The sequence below is a fragment of the Staurois parvus genome, unplaced genomic scaffold (assembly GCF_062004578.1).
Source record: "Staurois parvus isolate SC_StPar_1 unplaced genomic scaffold, SC_StPar_1.0 ptg000530l, whole genome shotgun sequence".
Classification (NCBI taxonomy): Eukaryota; Metazoa; Chordata; class Amphibia; order Anura; family Ranidae; genus Staurois; species Staurois parvus.
Window position 1 is genome coordinate 10932187 of NW_028318326.1, and position 17333 is coordinate 10949519.

Consider the following 17333-nt stretch of genomic DNA (forward strand, 5'->3'; position numbering starts at 1 on the left):
GACACCCTCTCCTTAAGTTAAGTAAGTAGCTTTATAATAAAGCAAGGTTTTGTCAATCAGCCCATTCCAGAAACATAGGGAGGGTGCTTCAGATTTCTTCCAATATAGCATAATGGCTTTGCAGGCATCAAAAAATGAGTGGGCTAAGTAGCGTGTGTTGTGCCCTAATGGGAGCTAGACCTTCCACTAGGCCCAAGAGACAAACTGATACAATCAGGGCAGTTGTATTGAGGTAACCCCAGAGATAACCTGCAATACATCGTACCAAAATCCCTGGATCACTAGGCAATAAAAAAATGGCCAACGTAAGCTGGGGAGTGTGAGCATCTCCAACACGCCACATTCTTGTGGGTATATAAGATATGTAACAGTTTCAAATCACAGGGGTATAATAGGTTCTATGTAAAAATTTTAAATGGATCAGACAATCCCTAGCTGAAACCAAATGTGTGAAGGGAAAGACTCACATGTCATCCCAGTCTTCACTGTCTAAAGCAGGTACATCCTCTACCCAGTTTGCCCTACACTTTTGCACCGATGCCAGGGGAACAGGGAACAACTCCTTATAAAGCCCACATAATGGTTTGTTAAGAGATTCATCCATAATGTTTTCAAGGGTTGTGGACCTTGTGATTACCCGAGTGGAACCAAATTGTGCAACAAATGCGTGACATAACTGCAGGTATCAAAAAAAGTAAGGATTGGGCAAATTATGCTTGGCCTTCAAGTCGTCGAACGTTAGCAGGGTGCCCCCTCAAGTAATATCTGCAAGGATCCTAATTCCCTTGGAAGTCCAAATTACTGGATTTGGAATATTGATGAATATGAGAGAGTCTAGGGTTGAACCAGAAGGGGGAGGCCGGTGACAGATTCAGGTGGATGAATTGACTGAGCACATTCCAATGCTTTAATCGTACCCCATATTGTGGTAGTAAGGGGAACATTGGCCCCAGAGCCTTTGTATAGAATAAGTCTCAAGCTCTTGTAAGAGCTTAGGACTGCGGCCTCCAACAATGTAGCTCCATCCTCTCTCAGAAGCCACCGTTGCCTGAAAACACCCTAAACTGCTACATATTATTTGTATAGATCAGGGAGAGCTAAACCCCTCTATGCCCATGGTTCCTGAAGTGTCTTAAATCCTTTTAAGTTGTGCCTGTTTATCTGCAGTATTCTCTTGTCTACATCAGTTCAAAGATTTTACACAGCATTTTTGAGCATCCAGAGGCAGATGAGACAAGGATATGATATCACGCACTGCATAGCATAGAGATGAGAGCTAAGTCTGAGACCTAAGTGGATGGAAATAACACACAACCCTCTACACCAGGGGTGTCAAACTGGTGGCCCTCCAGCTGTTGCAATACTACAAGGTCCATCATGCCTCTGCCTTTGGGATTCATGCTTGTAACTGTCAATCTTGCAATGACTCATGGGACTTGTAGTTTGGCAACAGCTGGAGGGCTGCCAGTTTTATACTCATGCTCTACACAGTCTCATAAGGAAACTTGCAAAGCTGCGACTGTCAGTCACAGGCTGTGTGCTAGAGGCCCATCACCTGTGATTGCTTGGAGTCAGCATTACCTGTCAATAGTGACTCATGTAAAAAGCAGAGGAATGGGACAGCAAACAGAAATAACAGTACTAGCTTTAGATTGAGGCTTGTGTTTGGATTGTGATATACTTTGTTAATTTTTCACTTCAAAGGTTTACAACTACTTTGAGGCACACCGGCAATCCTGTCACTAGCAGCAACACACCGGCGACATGATCACAAAAGAGGGCAAAGAAATCACTAGCTTCTATTGTCTGGTCAGCAATGATGGAGTTTGGTAGACACTGGGTCTAGGTATCCTGCAGTCTGCCTACTTACACCCATGTGTGTTGTGTGTATCACAAATACAAGCCTGCTATTCTATTATGGGATAATCTTTGATGGGAACTCTGAGGTGTATAGGAAATGTGAAGGGTATATGTGCTGAGTGTATTGAAGTGAATGGTAGGCAGCCCCCTCTGTACACTGAGCTGTACATGACATACTCCAGAGTCCCCCATGTTCCCCAATCATGTTGCACACACATTGTGTGTTTGTTTACCTTTTATAATTTTGTCCCTACCTCATACTTTAGATAGGGGATGCTCTATATATTATTCCACCTTTTTCTTCATGCCTTAGCCTTTATTCACCACATGTACTATATTCTGCTGGAGCTAGACACCATGAAGAAGATTTACTAAAACTGGTGCCACATAATCTGGTGCAGCTGTGCATAGTAACCAAACAAAAACAAACAAACAAACATGTCTGTACTTACTGTACATGCTGTGTGTAGTGGTTATGCACAGAGCAGCCCGGATCCTCCTGTTCTTGGGTCCCCAGTTGGCATTCCTGGCCCCTCCCTCCTGTCATGTGTCCCCACAACAAGCAGCTTGCTATGGGGGCACCTGAGCATGAGCACTCTCCAGCCGCTACGCCGTGTGTCCATTCACACATGGAGCTGCGGCTTGGCCCCTCTCCCTCTCTCTTCTCATTGGCTCACTAGCTGTGATTGATAGCAGCGGGAGCCAATGGAGAGGGTGTCCCAGGATAGCCGAGACTCCAGTGCACATCACTGGAGAGGGGGCTTAGGTGAGAATTAGGGGGGCTGGGGGGATGCTGCACAGAAAAGTTTTTTACCTACATGCATAGAATGCATGAAGGTAAAAAAAACCTTCAGCCTTTACAACCACTTTAAGCTTTGACTATAAAACCTGAAAGCTGATTGTTACTATGCACAACTGAACCAGATTCCATGTGCACTGGTTTTAATAAATCTCCCCCACTATGATTTTTTTTTTACCTATCTGATGTTCATCTCTTATGATCTGCACAAGTTTTTGGATTAAAACTTTCTATGATCTGCAAGATGTCATTTGGATTAAGTCACTTTCTGCCAAGCTACTGAGGCTGTAGGTTAAAGCTAGCTCGCCATGACTGGATCAGTTATAGAGATCACACTTTCAAAGCTTAAATTGTGGAAGCAGAACAGGGGGCCGTACCATCCTTGAAGTAAGTTAAGGCGGCCGCCTCAAGTGGCAATCATAGAGGTCTGGCGGGGGGTGGCAACGGAGGCCAGAATGTCCATATTGGTGGAAATGGCCACCTCAGGCAACATTTCTCTCCAGCACAGCCATGGTCACATAGTCTACACTGCTCTACTCCGATAGCTGTCCTGTATATTACTTACGCCCCTCTGCGTTATCATAGTATTGACATATTATTAGAAGTTATCTGTATCACTGGAATTTCCAGATCCCATTCTTTTCAATAAATAGATACACAGTTGATGTACAAGTAAATGGAAAATGTTTCTAAAATTGTAACAGTATTAAAAATGACAGAAAAGTACATTGACCACATCACAGTAAATATGATAATGTATAATATTTATTACAGTAGAGCAGGGTACCATGGTCCCCATCTGTGGGAAGTGTCTTTGTTGCCTGCGTGTTCCTATTTTTAGTATAATTTATTAGTTTAGGCTTTGTTTAGTCCTGTACATTGGAAACCTTTCAGAGGGCAGCTACAGTTGAATGGTAAGATGTCTCCGGAGGATGCCTATCTTTGCGCTCTATGTAAGGTGCACCTAAACTGATCTATGCAGGGATGCATTATAATGGTGCAATACACTTAACATGTGACCGGTACTGATGCCAATAGCACAGCATAGTGTCCCAGTTTACATGCAGTTTGCAGGTTCAGAAATCTGCACTGTATTCAAATAAACCCTAAAGGATGACTGGGTTACTATGCAGAATGGGCAATGTACACATGAGATATCTTGGATCTGACTGATCAAACTGCTTTTGCACTTAAATCACTGTAAAGTGGCCTCTTGAGCTGGGTGATCCCATGTGATATAATGATTTGAGAGGCCACTGTAGCAAAAACTGAATTGATAATGCAGCTTGATGGATCAGGACCCTTGTTACATAAAAGTGATGATATCATGTCTTACCAGATATAGGAATATATTTCTAGATATTGCATTTGTCTCATAAGTCTAAGATGTACGGAAAGTAAAGATTTATATAAAGCCATACAGAACACTTTATTTATTCATATTTTAATAGATATTGAGATGTTTTTAAATAATGCTTTTCTTTTCAGGCAAGTGCATTATGAAAATATCTAAATGTTCTTTTGCAGTGTTCATAGGGATGTCAAAGCTTGTAATGTATCTTTTGTAGTGTTCCTGTCCATTAGCATGCTCATATTCCTTCCTTTGTGCTTTTCTCAGTATGCCAGCATTGAGAAAGATGGGGAAAATTACATGACGCCATCTGACTTTGTGCAGAGATACCTCCGGCTGCACACGGATCCACACCACAATCCCAAGACTGTAGAGCTCTTAGGAGGGGTTGCTGACCAGACCAAAGATGGGTAAGACTAATTCCTCATCTTACTTCTAGTAAAGGTTTTTGTATAACAGTCGAAACAAGTACCAAATGCAGTTGTTGTGTGATGTACAAGCCTCACAGTGGGAGGTTTTCGACAATGATGATATCTGCGCCTACAGAGTCCCTTTGTTTGTAATTGTGCCTCTTCAGAATTCTAGGCTTAGTGGCTTGTATCCTCAATGGCCAGTACTCAAAGAAGTACATGAGTTATGTGTTATACCTCCATGAACGAAGAGCGATTGTCGCTGGCGAGCTGATCGCTAGCATGAAGCGCCATTCAAATGCAATCACAGAGAAACTAAGCTTTAAATGTGAAAAACATGTAGAAAAGAGGGCAAAAAATGAGTGTAACATCAGAATAAGCCCTAATAAAAGTAATTACAGGTCTCGACAAAGGGACTTGATTGCTCTGAAACGCATTGCCATGCACTCCACGTACATTGTGCATGACGTCATCAGATCACACCAAATGCCAGCTGATTCCCTATATCGCTCTGCATGTTTCAGCTCAGGGAGACTGAGCGGGCTGCCTTCTATCTACTCAGCCACTTCTTTGCTCAACTCTGCCCAGCTTGGCCGCATCCCTGCCAAACTCTGTAGATCAGTCTCCATACATCCGAAGCAGATCATAGGGATGAATCAACTGGATGTATAGCAAAATAAAATTACTGAGTTTGTGATCACAAAAAAACAAATAACTGTGATCTCCTTAGCAAGAATTCACATTTTTTTTTAAAGAAGAAATTCCCTGCAAACAAATCGTCCTTACATGGCCCTTACATTTTTTGGGCACTCTAGCAGGAAGTACCACCGACTTACCAGCTCAGCCAACTGCCATGGCTTTTTCCAAGAAGACCCTGCTCTCCCTGCTGTGTTTAACACAACTTTTACCAGATCATGTAGTCATTCATACATACTGTATATTGTTGTATATATCTAAATAAAATATTTGTATAGGAGCACAAACTGTTATGTTCAGTATCTCTTTTATTGACAGAAGAGAATGCAACATATCACAGACATTACCTAACTTTTCCATGGAAATATCCTTTACTTATTTGTACAATGGTAAGCACAATTTCTCATTTTTAAAGCCCAGTTGCAGTTTGAAATGAAATGATACCATTAAACTTTAGTTATTTCCAAACAGTACCTTTTCAGTATCTTCATTTCTGTTTGTTTTAAAATCTGCCCCAGCAGAAAAATCCATGCCCATCTGGAGGCTGCCTCTACAGACTGTTGTGCTCTATATGAGAGCAGTGGTCTCTCTACAGAAGTCTCATGTGGCCCCTGTTGAGTCACCACTATAACACCGCAGCCCTCACACTTCCTGTGCTGTAGAAGTGACAAGGCAGGGGGTGCATCAGACTGCTGCAGAGAGACCTCCGCTTTCCCGCATAATGCAACTTACTTTAGCTGCAGCCTCTGAATTGGTCATGGACTTTTCTGTTGTGAGGAAACTTCATAACCAAAAACTAAGCTATTCAAGTTTTGCTGTTTTAATGTACCCGGAGTTTATAAGCATCTTTTTTTTTTTTTTAAATACAGTTCAGATTTAAACACATAACTAGCCTTTCAGCCCTTGTGGGATCTCTGTTGGAATTCTGCTATTTGGTTTGCACTATAATGGATACTACCAAAGAATTAGATTCTGTGTAGTGTTCCTCCACTAAAGATATCTTTCTGCTAGAGACCTACCTACACCATGGTATAAATATTTATTAAAGCCCATTTAGTTTATGAACACAGCAGTAGAAGGCTTATTTCTTTGTGTGTGGTTGGGCTTGGACCTGGCATATGTATTGGATATTGCCATTAAGAATTCAAATGAGTTGACTGCAGGGGTGACCAAATGACGTGTGCACTCTAGTCTTTCACAAAATGTAAAGACAGCCCATCAGAGGTTGTACATTAAACCACGTAGAGCAAAAATGGTTGGGATGGAACAGGCCCCTTTATTGCTCTAATGATCCCCTGGATGTCTTAAAAAACCTTAGTTGGGAAGCCAGTTGTTTGGCTGCAGGATATTGGGTCTGTTTGCCTAGGTTACCAGACCAAAAACTGATACCACTGAAGGCAGAAGCAACCTCTGTCCAGGAGGATCTAGAACAATTCATGTAAATGGCAAAAAAAATGGTGGCCATCAAAGGGGAACCCAAACCGTTTCTTTGACTGTCAGTGCCCATAGCTAATTGTCTGCTTAAAACATACCTACATATACTAATCCAACTGTTTGTGCTGGAGTCTTTTTTACTCTACGTGGGGAGTGTTTTCCCATATGGTACCAAGCAAGTATAGATGTAATCCTATCACATGCTTAATAATATAACAACGTTTTTAAAGTTTTCTTAGGGCCTGTAAATCTTCAGGATTGATGAAACTGGAAACAGTTCACATATTGGAAACCCCCTCAGTAAGCATTAGTGTTTCATTACAATCCAATTCCATTAGATCAACTTACTACCAAAATGTAAATCGGAAATGGCAAGCCTGTGTTACCTGAGCAGTACATTAGTCTTTCTGCTTCCCATGCTGGGAACTCCATTTGTTTAAATCTCTGTCAACACATGTGGGCTCTGACAAAAGATAACACGCTACAATATGCATTAGGTAAAAGGCGAACAAGTGCATAGATTGGCGGCCAGATAGCAGTTCAGAAAATGTTTACAGAATGTACCACTTTGTTAACTTGAGCCCTCCACTGCCTATTCCATCTCTTACCTTGACTGACAAAGTGTATTTATTTTGTTATCCGTAGGTTGATCTCCTTCCAGGAGTTCCTGGCATTCGAGTCAGTGTTGTGTGCCCCAGATGCTATGTTCATTGTGGCTTACCAGTTATTTGATAAGAGCGGTTTGGGGGAGGTCACTTTTGGTAAGTGTCGAATAATTGCATGCAAGGTTACTAGGAAAGTAGATTTCGGGTAGGAGTTAATGTATCCTTAAAAGGCCACTACTACCTAAATAATAAAAATAGCAAGAAATTGTAGGTCCGGATTACTTTTCAGTTTCTGTTTACCCGATTAAAATCCCAAGTGTCACTTAAGCTTTTACAGTTTAGGCAAGTTCAGGGAGCATAAATGTTTAAATGGCTATAATATATTCTTTGATAGTGCTATTTCGCTATTCCAAACTTCCCTTTCCCAGCAGTTGAAGATGGTAAACTGAATGTGCTGCTGGGTCTCATGCAACAAAGCAAGAATGTAAATGAAACAAAATATAAATGTCTATTTTTTACCTATTGACCAGCCAGATTCTTTTTTTATTGACTTTCTTTCTTTTTTTTTTTTGCATTGACATTTTTATTGGATTTCAAAGATAAGGGATACAGAAGAAAGTAATTACAGTGGCATTATAACAAATCACAAAATAACAGAATCTTTCACACATGGGTAATTACATAAGAAAAAAAGAGCAGGTTCTGCATAGCTCATGACAAATAAAAATATAAGACACATATAATCAAGTTCACCAATCAGAGATCTGACTCTGTCTTGCCAGGGCTTCCAAAGGTTATCAAAACCAGTGGAGACATTGGATTGGAGAGCTATCATTATTTCAAAGGAACTTAGGAGCTTGTTGGCCTTTCCAGTGTCTGAGGATGGTGATTCTAGCCACCAGGAGAATATGTGTACGATGGTGTTAGGGAAGGTCATCAATTCCCAGATTAAGGAGTGCTAGGAATGGATTAAGGAATACTAGACAGCCTGTAATTTATTTTCCTTTTCCTTCCCTTTCCGTTCCTAGCTAAGTGAATGATGTAAAGCTCTGCTGACTTATATCATCCAATCATGTGTAAGCAAAAATACTATTTTATTTCATGTTATTTTTCTTGCACGTGATTGGGTATCCACCATTTTTCCATTTCATTTTCACCACATTTGCTAAAGGAAAATCTCTCTCGCAAGGTGAAAATTCCTTTGTAAACAGTCTATTTGCCATTAATATATAAACCCAATTGTCTCTCTAAAAAAAAATTAGCACAGGGAAGAGTTAGAACCCACATCAAGACACAAAGTGGGGATATGTATAGTTTATGGGGAAACTATAAATGATCTTTAAGCAAAACCTCTTTTTGCAATGGACAACAGACACTTTTTCTTTCAAATACTTTGATTCATTAAATCTTGTAAGAAATATAACATTTATTTGTGAAAATGTTTTTATTTTTTTTTTGAGGTGACAGTATGTCATGAAGCAGTGATAATGAATTTGGTAAATATTTCTTACTGCATTCCTACTTTTCACTTTTTTTTATTACGATATCCTGAATCGTGTGCTTGAGCTCAAAAACTGAAATTTTATCCAATCACCTATGATTGTGAATGTGACCTTCACTGAGAGTGGTAGGCAAAATAAAGGGGTATCACACCGATTATCATTCTGTTATAATCTACAGGTTTAATTGCCTTTCTAATTGAGATTTAATTCTGTACAGAAGAGGTTTATTATTTCCTTTGGAATCATTATATAATTTAATATATACAGAATCTAGTATTTATGGGATATTATTACATTTGTTCACAATCATTTTTTCGATGAAATGTACAATTGTGTACACAGCACCTATATTTGTGGGGCAGCTGAATTTATAACTCTGAAATAACATAACTAAAAGAAAAGGGGGCTTGATTTTGCTTGATTTAGTCAGCATTGCATGATCCAAATATGTTACAAATATTTTTTTTTAAATAAGTAGTGTACATTCATATGGTATAGGGATTGCCAAACATTTTGGTATAAGGGCCAGAGTCATCATCAAAAGCCCCCCTTACATCAGGGTTCCCATCAGTGGCCCACTTTCACCATAGTCCTCATCAGATCCCCCCTCCTTCTTTATCAGGTTCCTCATTAGCGTCCCTCCTTACATCAGGGTCCACATCAGAAGAGTCCCCCTTACCACTGGAAGGTTTACAGCGTGCTGTAGCAGCAGGGTGGGAGCTGGGAGGTGAAGCAGGTCTTGATAGATCAATTCCTGTGAATGCTGGGGCAAGCATATCATTGGTTGCTAGGACGCCAGTGGAAAATTGAACTTGAGAATCAGGGGGATTGGGGAGTGGTACTGCATGGGAAGAAGCAAAAACCATAGGCAACCCCTGGTGACTGAATCCTTAGTTTGTGCACATTGAGGATTCACCACTGGCCCTAACTGCAGGCCAGTAAAATCTTGTAAAGGGCCAGATGTAGGCCGTGGGCCGTAGTTTTGAGACCCCTGATATAAAGTAAAATTTATATCTTCTTTCTTATTAAAAATATAATTGTGTTATTAAAGAGGTATAGCTACAGGGTAACCCACTTTTGTAGGAAAAAAATTAGCAAATAAAAAAATTATAATTTAGCGTGCAGAATTGCAACTCAAGTCATATTGTAATTGAATGTTATTATAAATGACCATTTGTTTTCAAGCTGCAGTGCTGTCATTTTCTGTAAAAATGTCATTTCCTGCTTCTGTGATTAGCTCCCTGATTTTCCCAGAAGTCTGCACTAAGAAGTCAGATTTTTGGCACCCCCTGCAACAAAAACATCATTTTTAGTAAAATACGAACTATGGGAAACCATGTCTAAAGGGATGCAGACCCTACAATTTCCCTCAGTGCCCTGCAGGTGCAGCATCTGATTGACAATTGATCAGTCACTCCCATATAGATTCACTCTGCACATGACAGACAAACAAATATTTACTTCTTCAGAATTACAAAAGGTAGGAATCTGCAACAAAGTTAAAATATTTGCAATGTACATAGATTGCCCAGAAGGGAATGTTTTCTTTCTCAACAAAAGTGGAGTTACTGTAATGTATGTTACTGAATGTAAAAAAGCTTTTGTTTTTACATTGCAGGACACGGGATCTTAGTCTTAGACAGATGCAGATGCCTTCAATTGGTTGGACACTGGCAGAAAAAGCTCCAAGAACAACCCCATCATAACCCCTCCTACTCCCAGCAAGCCTCAGCTTTTTGCTAGTGTTCTTAGGTGTAGGTGTCTTTTCTCTCTGCTTTGTTATTTTATTTTTTCTTTGCTATCCATCTGTTAAGCCTGCAGCTGCTCTGGGCCACTTAGTCTTTCATTTCGCAGCTTTCCAGATTGGTTGACTCCTCAGGTGACCATGTCCGGACCCTACTAGGGAAAAGATGCTGGGCCAACCTTTAATGTTGCCTTGGGCACTGGATATTGCATGGGACTCACCTTGGCTTGTAATTCAATGTGTTGAGTTAGCAACAGGGTACTGTACAGGTCCAGGGCCATGGCACTACCACTTGGTGTGACCCTATTACTGAAGACCCGCTTGTGAGGTATACCCATGTGAAGGTCGAAGAGCTGGAGGGGCCTTTTCCCTTCCTCCTATTGACTGCCTGCACCACAAGACAGTCAGGGCTGTACCTCTTTCTAGGGAGCCTAGGGTGCTGCCCCAGGGTTGTTTTGAGGCTCTGGGGCTTTTCTCTAGGAGTCTGTACTTGCCAGTATCCACATGTGGTGCTGGACTGCTTCACCCACAACTCACAGTGGATTTGTCAGACACTGCCCTGTTTTGAATTTGGCACCTTTCCACTTTTGCTCCCATGTTTAATTGTGAGTCTGGGAGTGTCTCTGCTACTGCACAATCCCACCAGGGCTTACTTCACTAGCACATGTAATGTTTGTCTCTTGGGTGGGCAGTTGGCTGGCATTGCCTCTCTCTGACTTCTCCTGGCTACATGATATAGAGGGCTCCTCACCTAACTCAGAGGATTCTGCTCAGAACTTGTTGATATCTTTTTCAAACAAAAAAGATATATTTTTTTTCCTTATTGACATATTGTACTCCTGTCTTGCCCTGGAGCAGCCTGCACAGCCTGCGTCTGGGTTTTCTAAATATGCCTTGGCCAGCCAAAATATTCCCTGTACACTCTTGGAGCTTGTCTTGTATGTTGACTGGTCTCATCCGCAGAAAATCTTCATCCCCCCTAAGCGCTTGTTCAGCAGTGCCCTATTGGGGGAGGGTCTATAACTATATTCCCTTCGCACACATTCCTGGAAGTACGGCTTATCAATGAAGGGTGCTGTAGCGACTACCAGCTGGGACTGGAAATATCATAAGCAAATGTACTTATTTGCTAGCACACCACGGATCTCCAATATGATCCAAAAAAGGTTTTTATTACAAAAAGATCACATGACAAAAGAAAGTGCAATGTTTCAGATCCACGCAGGACCCCTTTCGTCAGGCATGTGATCATGTTTTTTATTGAATGACCTTTTTAATATGGCCACAAGAGTCTGACGGCAATATGTGACGTCGGTTGCCGTGATGTTGGCCGTGACATCATGTATGTGCGCCATTGTCGCAGCTGTGTATGCATCCTACAGCTGGAATGCCGGCATTTGGCGCCTTTTGTCTCCCATTTAAGGCTGGGGTTAATGGCTATGCCTCTGGAAAATAATCCTATTTTCATCCATAGCCAACATATTTACCTACATTTGAACCCTTTGGTTGGCTAATATGAGCTATGTGAATGCTCAAAACCATCACCACAACTGTGGTTTTAACTTTGTTCAATAAAATTGTAATTTTTTATATTTTGAGTATTATATCTTCATTCTGGTTTAATGCCTCTTAAAGCCCCATTAGCTTTTTCTAGTTAGGGTCTTTATATTTTTCTGGATCTCGTTCAAAGTGGAACTCTACATTCTTGCCTTGTCTGCAGAGCACATTTCAGGTGTGTTAAATTGGTAGGTTGGCTTTCTCAGTTGTCAGTCTAGTTCCAGGGAAATAGCTTTTCACCCAGAGCTTTTTTTTAAAGAGGTCTGTCACAGGTGGGGCACACCAAACATGTATCTTCTGACATCCAGGATCAACAAGAAGCTGGACAGCTTTGCTGCCAGGACCAAAGATCCCCGGGCCTTTGCAGTAGATGCCCTGGTGACTCCATGGGATTAATTCAACTCGAACCCCTACTAAAGCTCCATCACATGATTGAGAAGGAGAGCATTCAGGTGATTGTCATTGCACCAAACTGGTTAGATTTTGTCAAACTGCAGGCAGACTGTATGCGAGCCAGATTAGCCAGATCTTCTGTCACAGGGGCTATCCATCATCCTGTTTTTTAGCCACTGGCTTTAATAGTTTGACTGTTGAAGCTAAAGTCGTAAGAGAGGTTGTCTTGTGGTCTAAGGCCCCTTTTCTTCCCTGTGTTGTTGTTTCCTCCTTTCCACCTTAACCAGGACATTGTGCTTCCCTCCATATGTCTTGCTCCAAAACATTTTTTTATTATTATTATTATACAGGATATGAAGATTTTATTCTACTGGCTGGATGTCGTACACACTGTGTGAGTTTACCTCAAAGCTACAGATTCTTTTAAACAATTGGATTGACTCTTTGTTATTCCTAAGGGTCTTGGTAGAGGAAATCCTGTCTTTTGTTCCATCATTGTAAGGTAGATTAGACAAGTCATCATCTGAGAATACAGTCCAAAGGATAAGTTTCCTCCCTTTCCTGTTAAAGTGGTTGGAACTCTATCACAAAAAAAATTATCCTATTTCTTTAAAGCACGATCTATAGCATAGTGCTTCCGCAGTGTCATTTGTCCCATTCTATGCTGTAAAATACCTGGTTGATCCCGCCTGTTTCCCTGTGGGTGCTGACCATGGTAATCATGGCTGTTGATCCATGATACCCTGCTCAGTTTACATGCCTCCATCATCCCGCTGTGTGCTTAGAGTCTCTCCCTCACTGCCTACCATTTCCTGGTCTGTGAGTGATAGCCCGTCTCCTCCCCGCCCCTACCCTCCTGCCACTATCCCCTGTGGCTGGAATTATTCTAAATTTAAATAACTTGTATTCCCTTTGGTTTAGGAAGATTTAAAGTACTGTGTGTGTACTGTTTTTTAAAATGATAATCCTAAATACCTTCTTGCACAGCGCCGCACATGATCTCCTTCTGTTGGCTGGATGATGTCAGTGGTGAATCTCTGCCCCTCCTGCTGCTCTCCTTAGATCGGAGAAGGAGAGCGGAGGGAGATCACATGACTGCATGGTGCCGCTGTGCAAGAATGTATTATATTTTCAAAAAGCTGACACACTGTCCTTTTATATCTTATTAAACTAGTGGGGATAAAAGTAATGCAAAAATTTGACTTTGCAACCACTTTAAGGCACACTCTATTAGGTCTGTTAGTGCTTCATGTGCTTTTCAACATCGGCATCTGTTTCTTTGCCACGCTGGTCTTCTGTTCACATTTTAAGTTTTACCGGGTGGATGTTCAGGCCTCCTCTGATGCCAGTTTGGGATGTAAAATGCTTCAGGCTGCTCTTTAAGTATTGAAATGATCTGTTTCTTTTTGTTTGTTGCTGTGTTCCCACGCTTCATTTGCATTGCTATTGGATATCCAAATCATCTTAGACTAGGATCCTGTGTTCTGTAATGTAAGATTAAGAAAATAGGGTTTTTGAATTCCCTGTACAGGTCCTGGCCCTCTATTCTTATGATTCACTCCTTATTGATTGCTAATAAACTGAGACTTCCTAAGAGTAGAGGGGGATATTTTGGGGCTGTCCTTACAGATTTGTTTGCCAGTGTCTAATCACTTGAATGCAGATGCATACCCCAAATCATCCAAGAGCCTTTATTAAATACAGCCCTTCGTGTTCAACGTCTAAGGGATTGGAGTCATGCAATGCTGATTTTGTACCAGTGAAACTGTTGGCGTTGGTCTCTACTATTACTGAGATTCTATTTAATGTTTTCAGTGTATCATGTTTGTCTTTTCAACTATAGTTAAACAATATGATTTTCTGGATTCATTTTCCTCCTAAGAGAATGTTAAGGAAATATTCGGACAGACTATCATTCACCATCATATCCCTTTCAACTGGGACTGTGAGTTTATTCGACTACATTTCGGCCACAACCGGAAGAAACATCTCTCCTACTTGGAATTTACAGAGTTTTTACAGGTGAATTTTTTATCTGTAAAGTGCAGAGACAAGAAAGGGGACACTTGGGGTTGCTTCATGAAAACTGGAAAAAGACAATTCGCTCAAAATTAGAATTTTCCTCATTGAAACCAATCCAAATTACCGTTTAACTCAAAATGCAAAAATCATTTTTGTCGTGACAGTGCATATTTAAAAAAAAAAAACCCCAGCAGAAGCAAATAAGTAATGTATATATGGTGATATATTAAATCACTGTATGATTCTAAGTTTATTTTTTTCCTAAATCTGTATATACTGCTATAGTTTTGCATTGAGTGGTAAATAGACTCTTTGTAAAATTTAGGCTCCATGCATACTGGGCTTAAAAAAAAATAGTTCCTTTGGCAGAATAAAATCACTGATATAGAGCGCTTATGTATACAGTTTAGGCGAGTTTAGGAGAGTTTAGCATTTTTTCTGCCAGAAAGCTCCAATCAAAAATGAAAACCAGAAGAGTTTTTTTCCTGCTTCTAAACGTTGAGCTTAAAATATGCATCTAATCATTCTAATGTGCATGAACACATAGGATAACATTGAGCTGAAAAACACAAAACTCCTTTAGAAGCAGTGATTTTTAAGCCAGTATGCATGGAACCTCAATGTTATCTGTGAGACCAGCAGAAAGTAAGATGAAATACAATAATATTGATAGCCACCAGAGCAAAAGGTGAGTGAACATCCTCCAATAGGGAAAGCTTTCTAACATGGGAAATCCATTTAATTTGGAGACATTTCCTATTATCTCTTGTTGTGTCCCTAGGCCAGGAAGTGAAGGGAAAACTTTGCAGCAAGACATAAGCAGCAAAAATAATCCAAATGGGGGTTTCAACCCTTCCCTGCTCTATCAAAAACAAAGAAAAAATGTTGGCTTTACATGAACTTTCCTGAGCATTTTTACAGGCATTACAGTAGGTAGTAGTAAAATGTTGTTCCATGTTGGCCACTAATTAATGCACATTTTGTGTCTAGGTAATATCCTTCATTATCTTGGAGATTTATTCTATCAGAGATAGCAAAACAATTTATACTGGAAGTTTGTTACAACCTTATAATGCATAGATCACAGAAAATGTATTGTACATAAATATGGAATTGCACCTTAAAATAAGCTGTTGCTTACCCTGGATTCTAGGAGCTGCAACTTGAACATGCTCGACAAGCCTTTGCCCAGAAGGACAAGAGTAAGGCTGGCATGATCACAGCCTTGGACTTCAGCGATATTATGGCTACTATACGCTCTCACATGCTGACACCATTTGTAGAAGAAAACCTTGTCTCAGTAAGTAACAGCTGGGATCAATATCCGTGTTTGTAAAATGTCAAAACAATGCTCATCCAAGCAGTGTCAATTTCCAAAGTGTGGAACAGTGGTAAAATAAAATGTAACACAATGCAAAGTGAAAGTGAGTGGAAAACGTTTCAGAGCTATGTAACATGCAAATGTCTTTTATATCAAAAACAGATTTTATATTCAAATACCATAACATGTATGTCTGTTGTCTCACCTCAACTGGCTCTTTCTTGCATTACCATTTCTGTTTTTCATTTTAACAAACCAAGCCCCTTCTTCTCTGTGTCTGTCCCTTACATGAATGTATTTTTTCCTGGCTGGCTTTTGCTGCCCCTCCAATGAAGGTAGCAGTTTGCAGCCTCTGGGTTTCCAATCTAACATTCTGGCCTCTGCACCACTTATATTTGTCTACAGTCTTACTTCTTTCACCCCCCTTAAAGTATTTATACAGTGCTGTAGCACTACCCCCTTAGAAGACGCTAGAATTTTGGGTCCCCTATAATCCTGCACAGCCAGTAAACATGCATTTCCACAATATCTTGCATCCAGGAGACCATAATCAGTCCTTGAGCTTGTTTTGAAGTTTTATTAGGGGATTTAGAACTAGGATAGGATAAGGGTTGTATGGGATGCCCAATAGAACTAACAAACCAAGGACAACTTCCTGGAACTATATACAAGGTTTTTACAGCAAAACAGTCTCTTTTAGAGAGTTAGCAATCGTCTCCTTCTGTACCACCCCAGACCCCAAGGTAATCCCTGAGCAGGGGGTCCAGTCCCTGCCGTGTTAGAGTAAGACAGTTTTGGGTTGCTAATCTGGTTTCCCACCAGAGTGCTCTTTCCCCTATCTGGCCCAGGAGGTGCAGGTCTACTCACTCAGTCCTTCACCTGTGTTGCTGGTGGGTTGGTGGCTGCTACCAGGCCTTCTAGCTGGGCTGCTTCTTCCCTCTCCAAGGGGGCCCATAAGGTCCCATGGTTCTCCTGCCTGTAGGTGAGCCCCTCTCCATCTGGGCCCCCTCCCAGGCTCCTCTCTCCAGCCTCACATCTCCATCTTCCACCTGAACTCTCCTCCAACTCTCTCCTCCTGCTGAGCAGGCTCAGTTACTCTTAAAGGCTGTCCTGGCCCGTTGCCAAGCCTCCTGTTGGGGATTGGCCAGGATCCTCTAAGCGTACAGATCAGCCACTCCTCACATCCGCCTACTGCTTCTAGATCTTTCCCTAAAGTTCTAGAGCAGGGGGAAGTACCATAGAGCTGGTCTGTAGAGCCTCTCAGGTCTGACCAAAATTTTAACTTCTGACTATTGGACCCAGGTTGCTACTCAGCTTCTACTTAACAATTGAAGCTATAGCTCCCCCTAGCTAACTAGGAGGGTGCTGCAGACAACTTAAGGGAAATTTTTGGAGAAGAATATGTTAACATCCTGTCAGTTTTTCTTGCCATGTGTGGCCTGTTTAGGAGTTTAGAAGATTGCCCTTGTTTCCTGTCTCATAGACTCAACAGTACAAGTAAAAAAAATAATTTCTCAGAAACAAGAGAGCTCCCTTTTGGAGAGTTGCCACTGAAACGTATGTCCTCAATGGGGTTTTCCTTACTGTTAGTCCTGGTGACGATAGTGGGACAAGTTGAAATGTTGGATATCTCCATTGG

The 17333-nt window shown here is 41.0% G+C and overlaps 1 protein-coding gene across 1 annotated transcript in view; it reads left to right on the forward strand.

Annotated features, from left to right (window-relative positions):
• SLC25A12 (solute carrier family 25 member 12) overlaps positions 1-17333 on the forward strand; it is a 201235-nt gene that overhangs the window by 53973 nt on the left and 129929 nt on the right. The window contains exons 3-6 of the mRNA XM_089690512.1: positions 4278-4420; positions 7196-7311; positions 14234-14373; positions 15527-15673. Of these exons, the coding sequence (XP_089546638.1) occupies positions 4278-4420; positions 7196-7311; positions 14234-14373; positions 15527-15673 (546 nt within the window). The remainder of the gene's footprint in view (positions 1-4277; positions 4421-7195; positions 7312-14233; positions 14374-15526; positions 15674-17333) is intronic.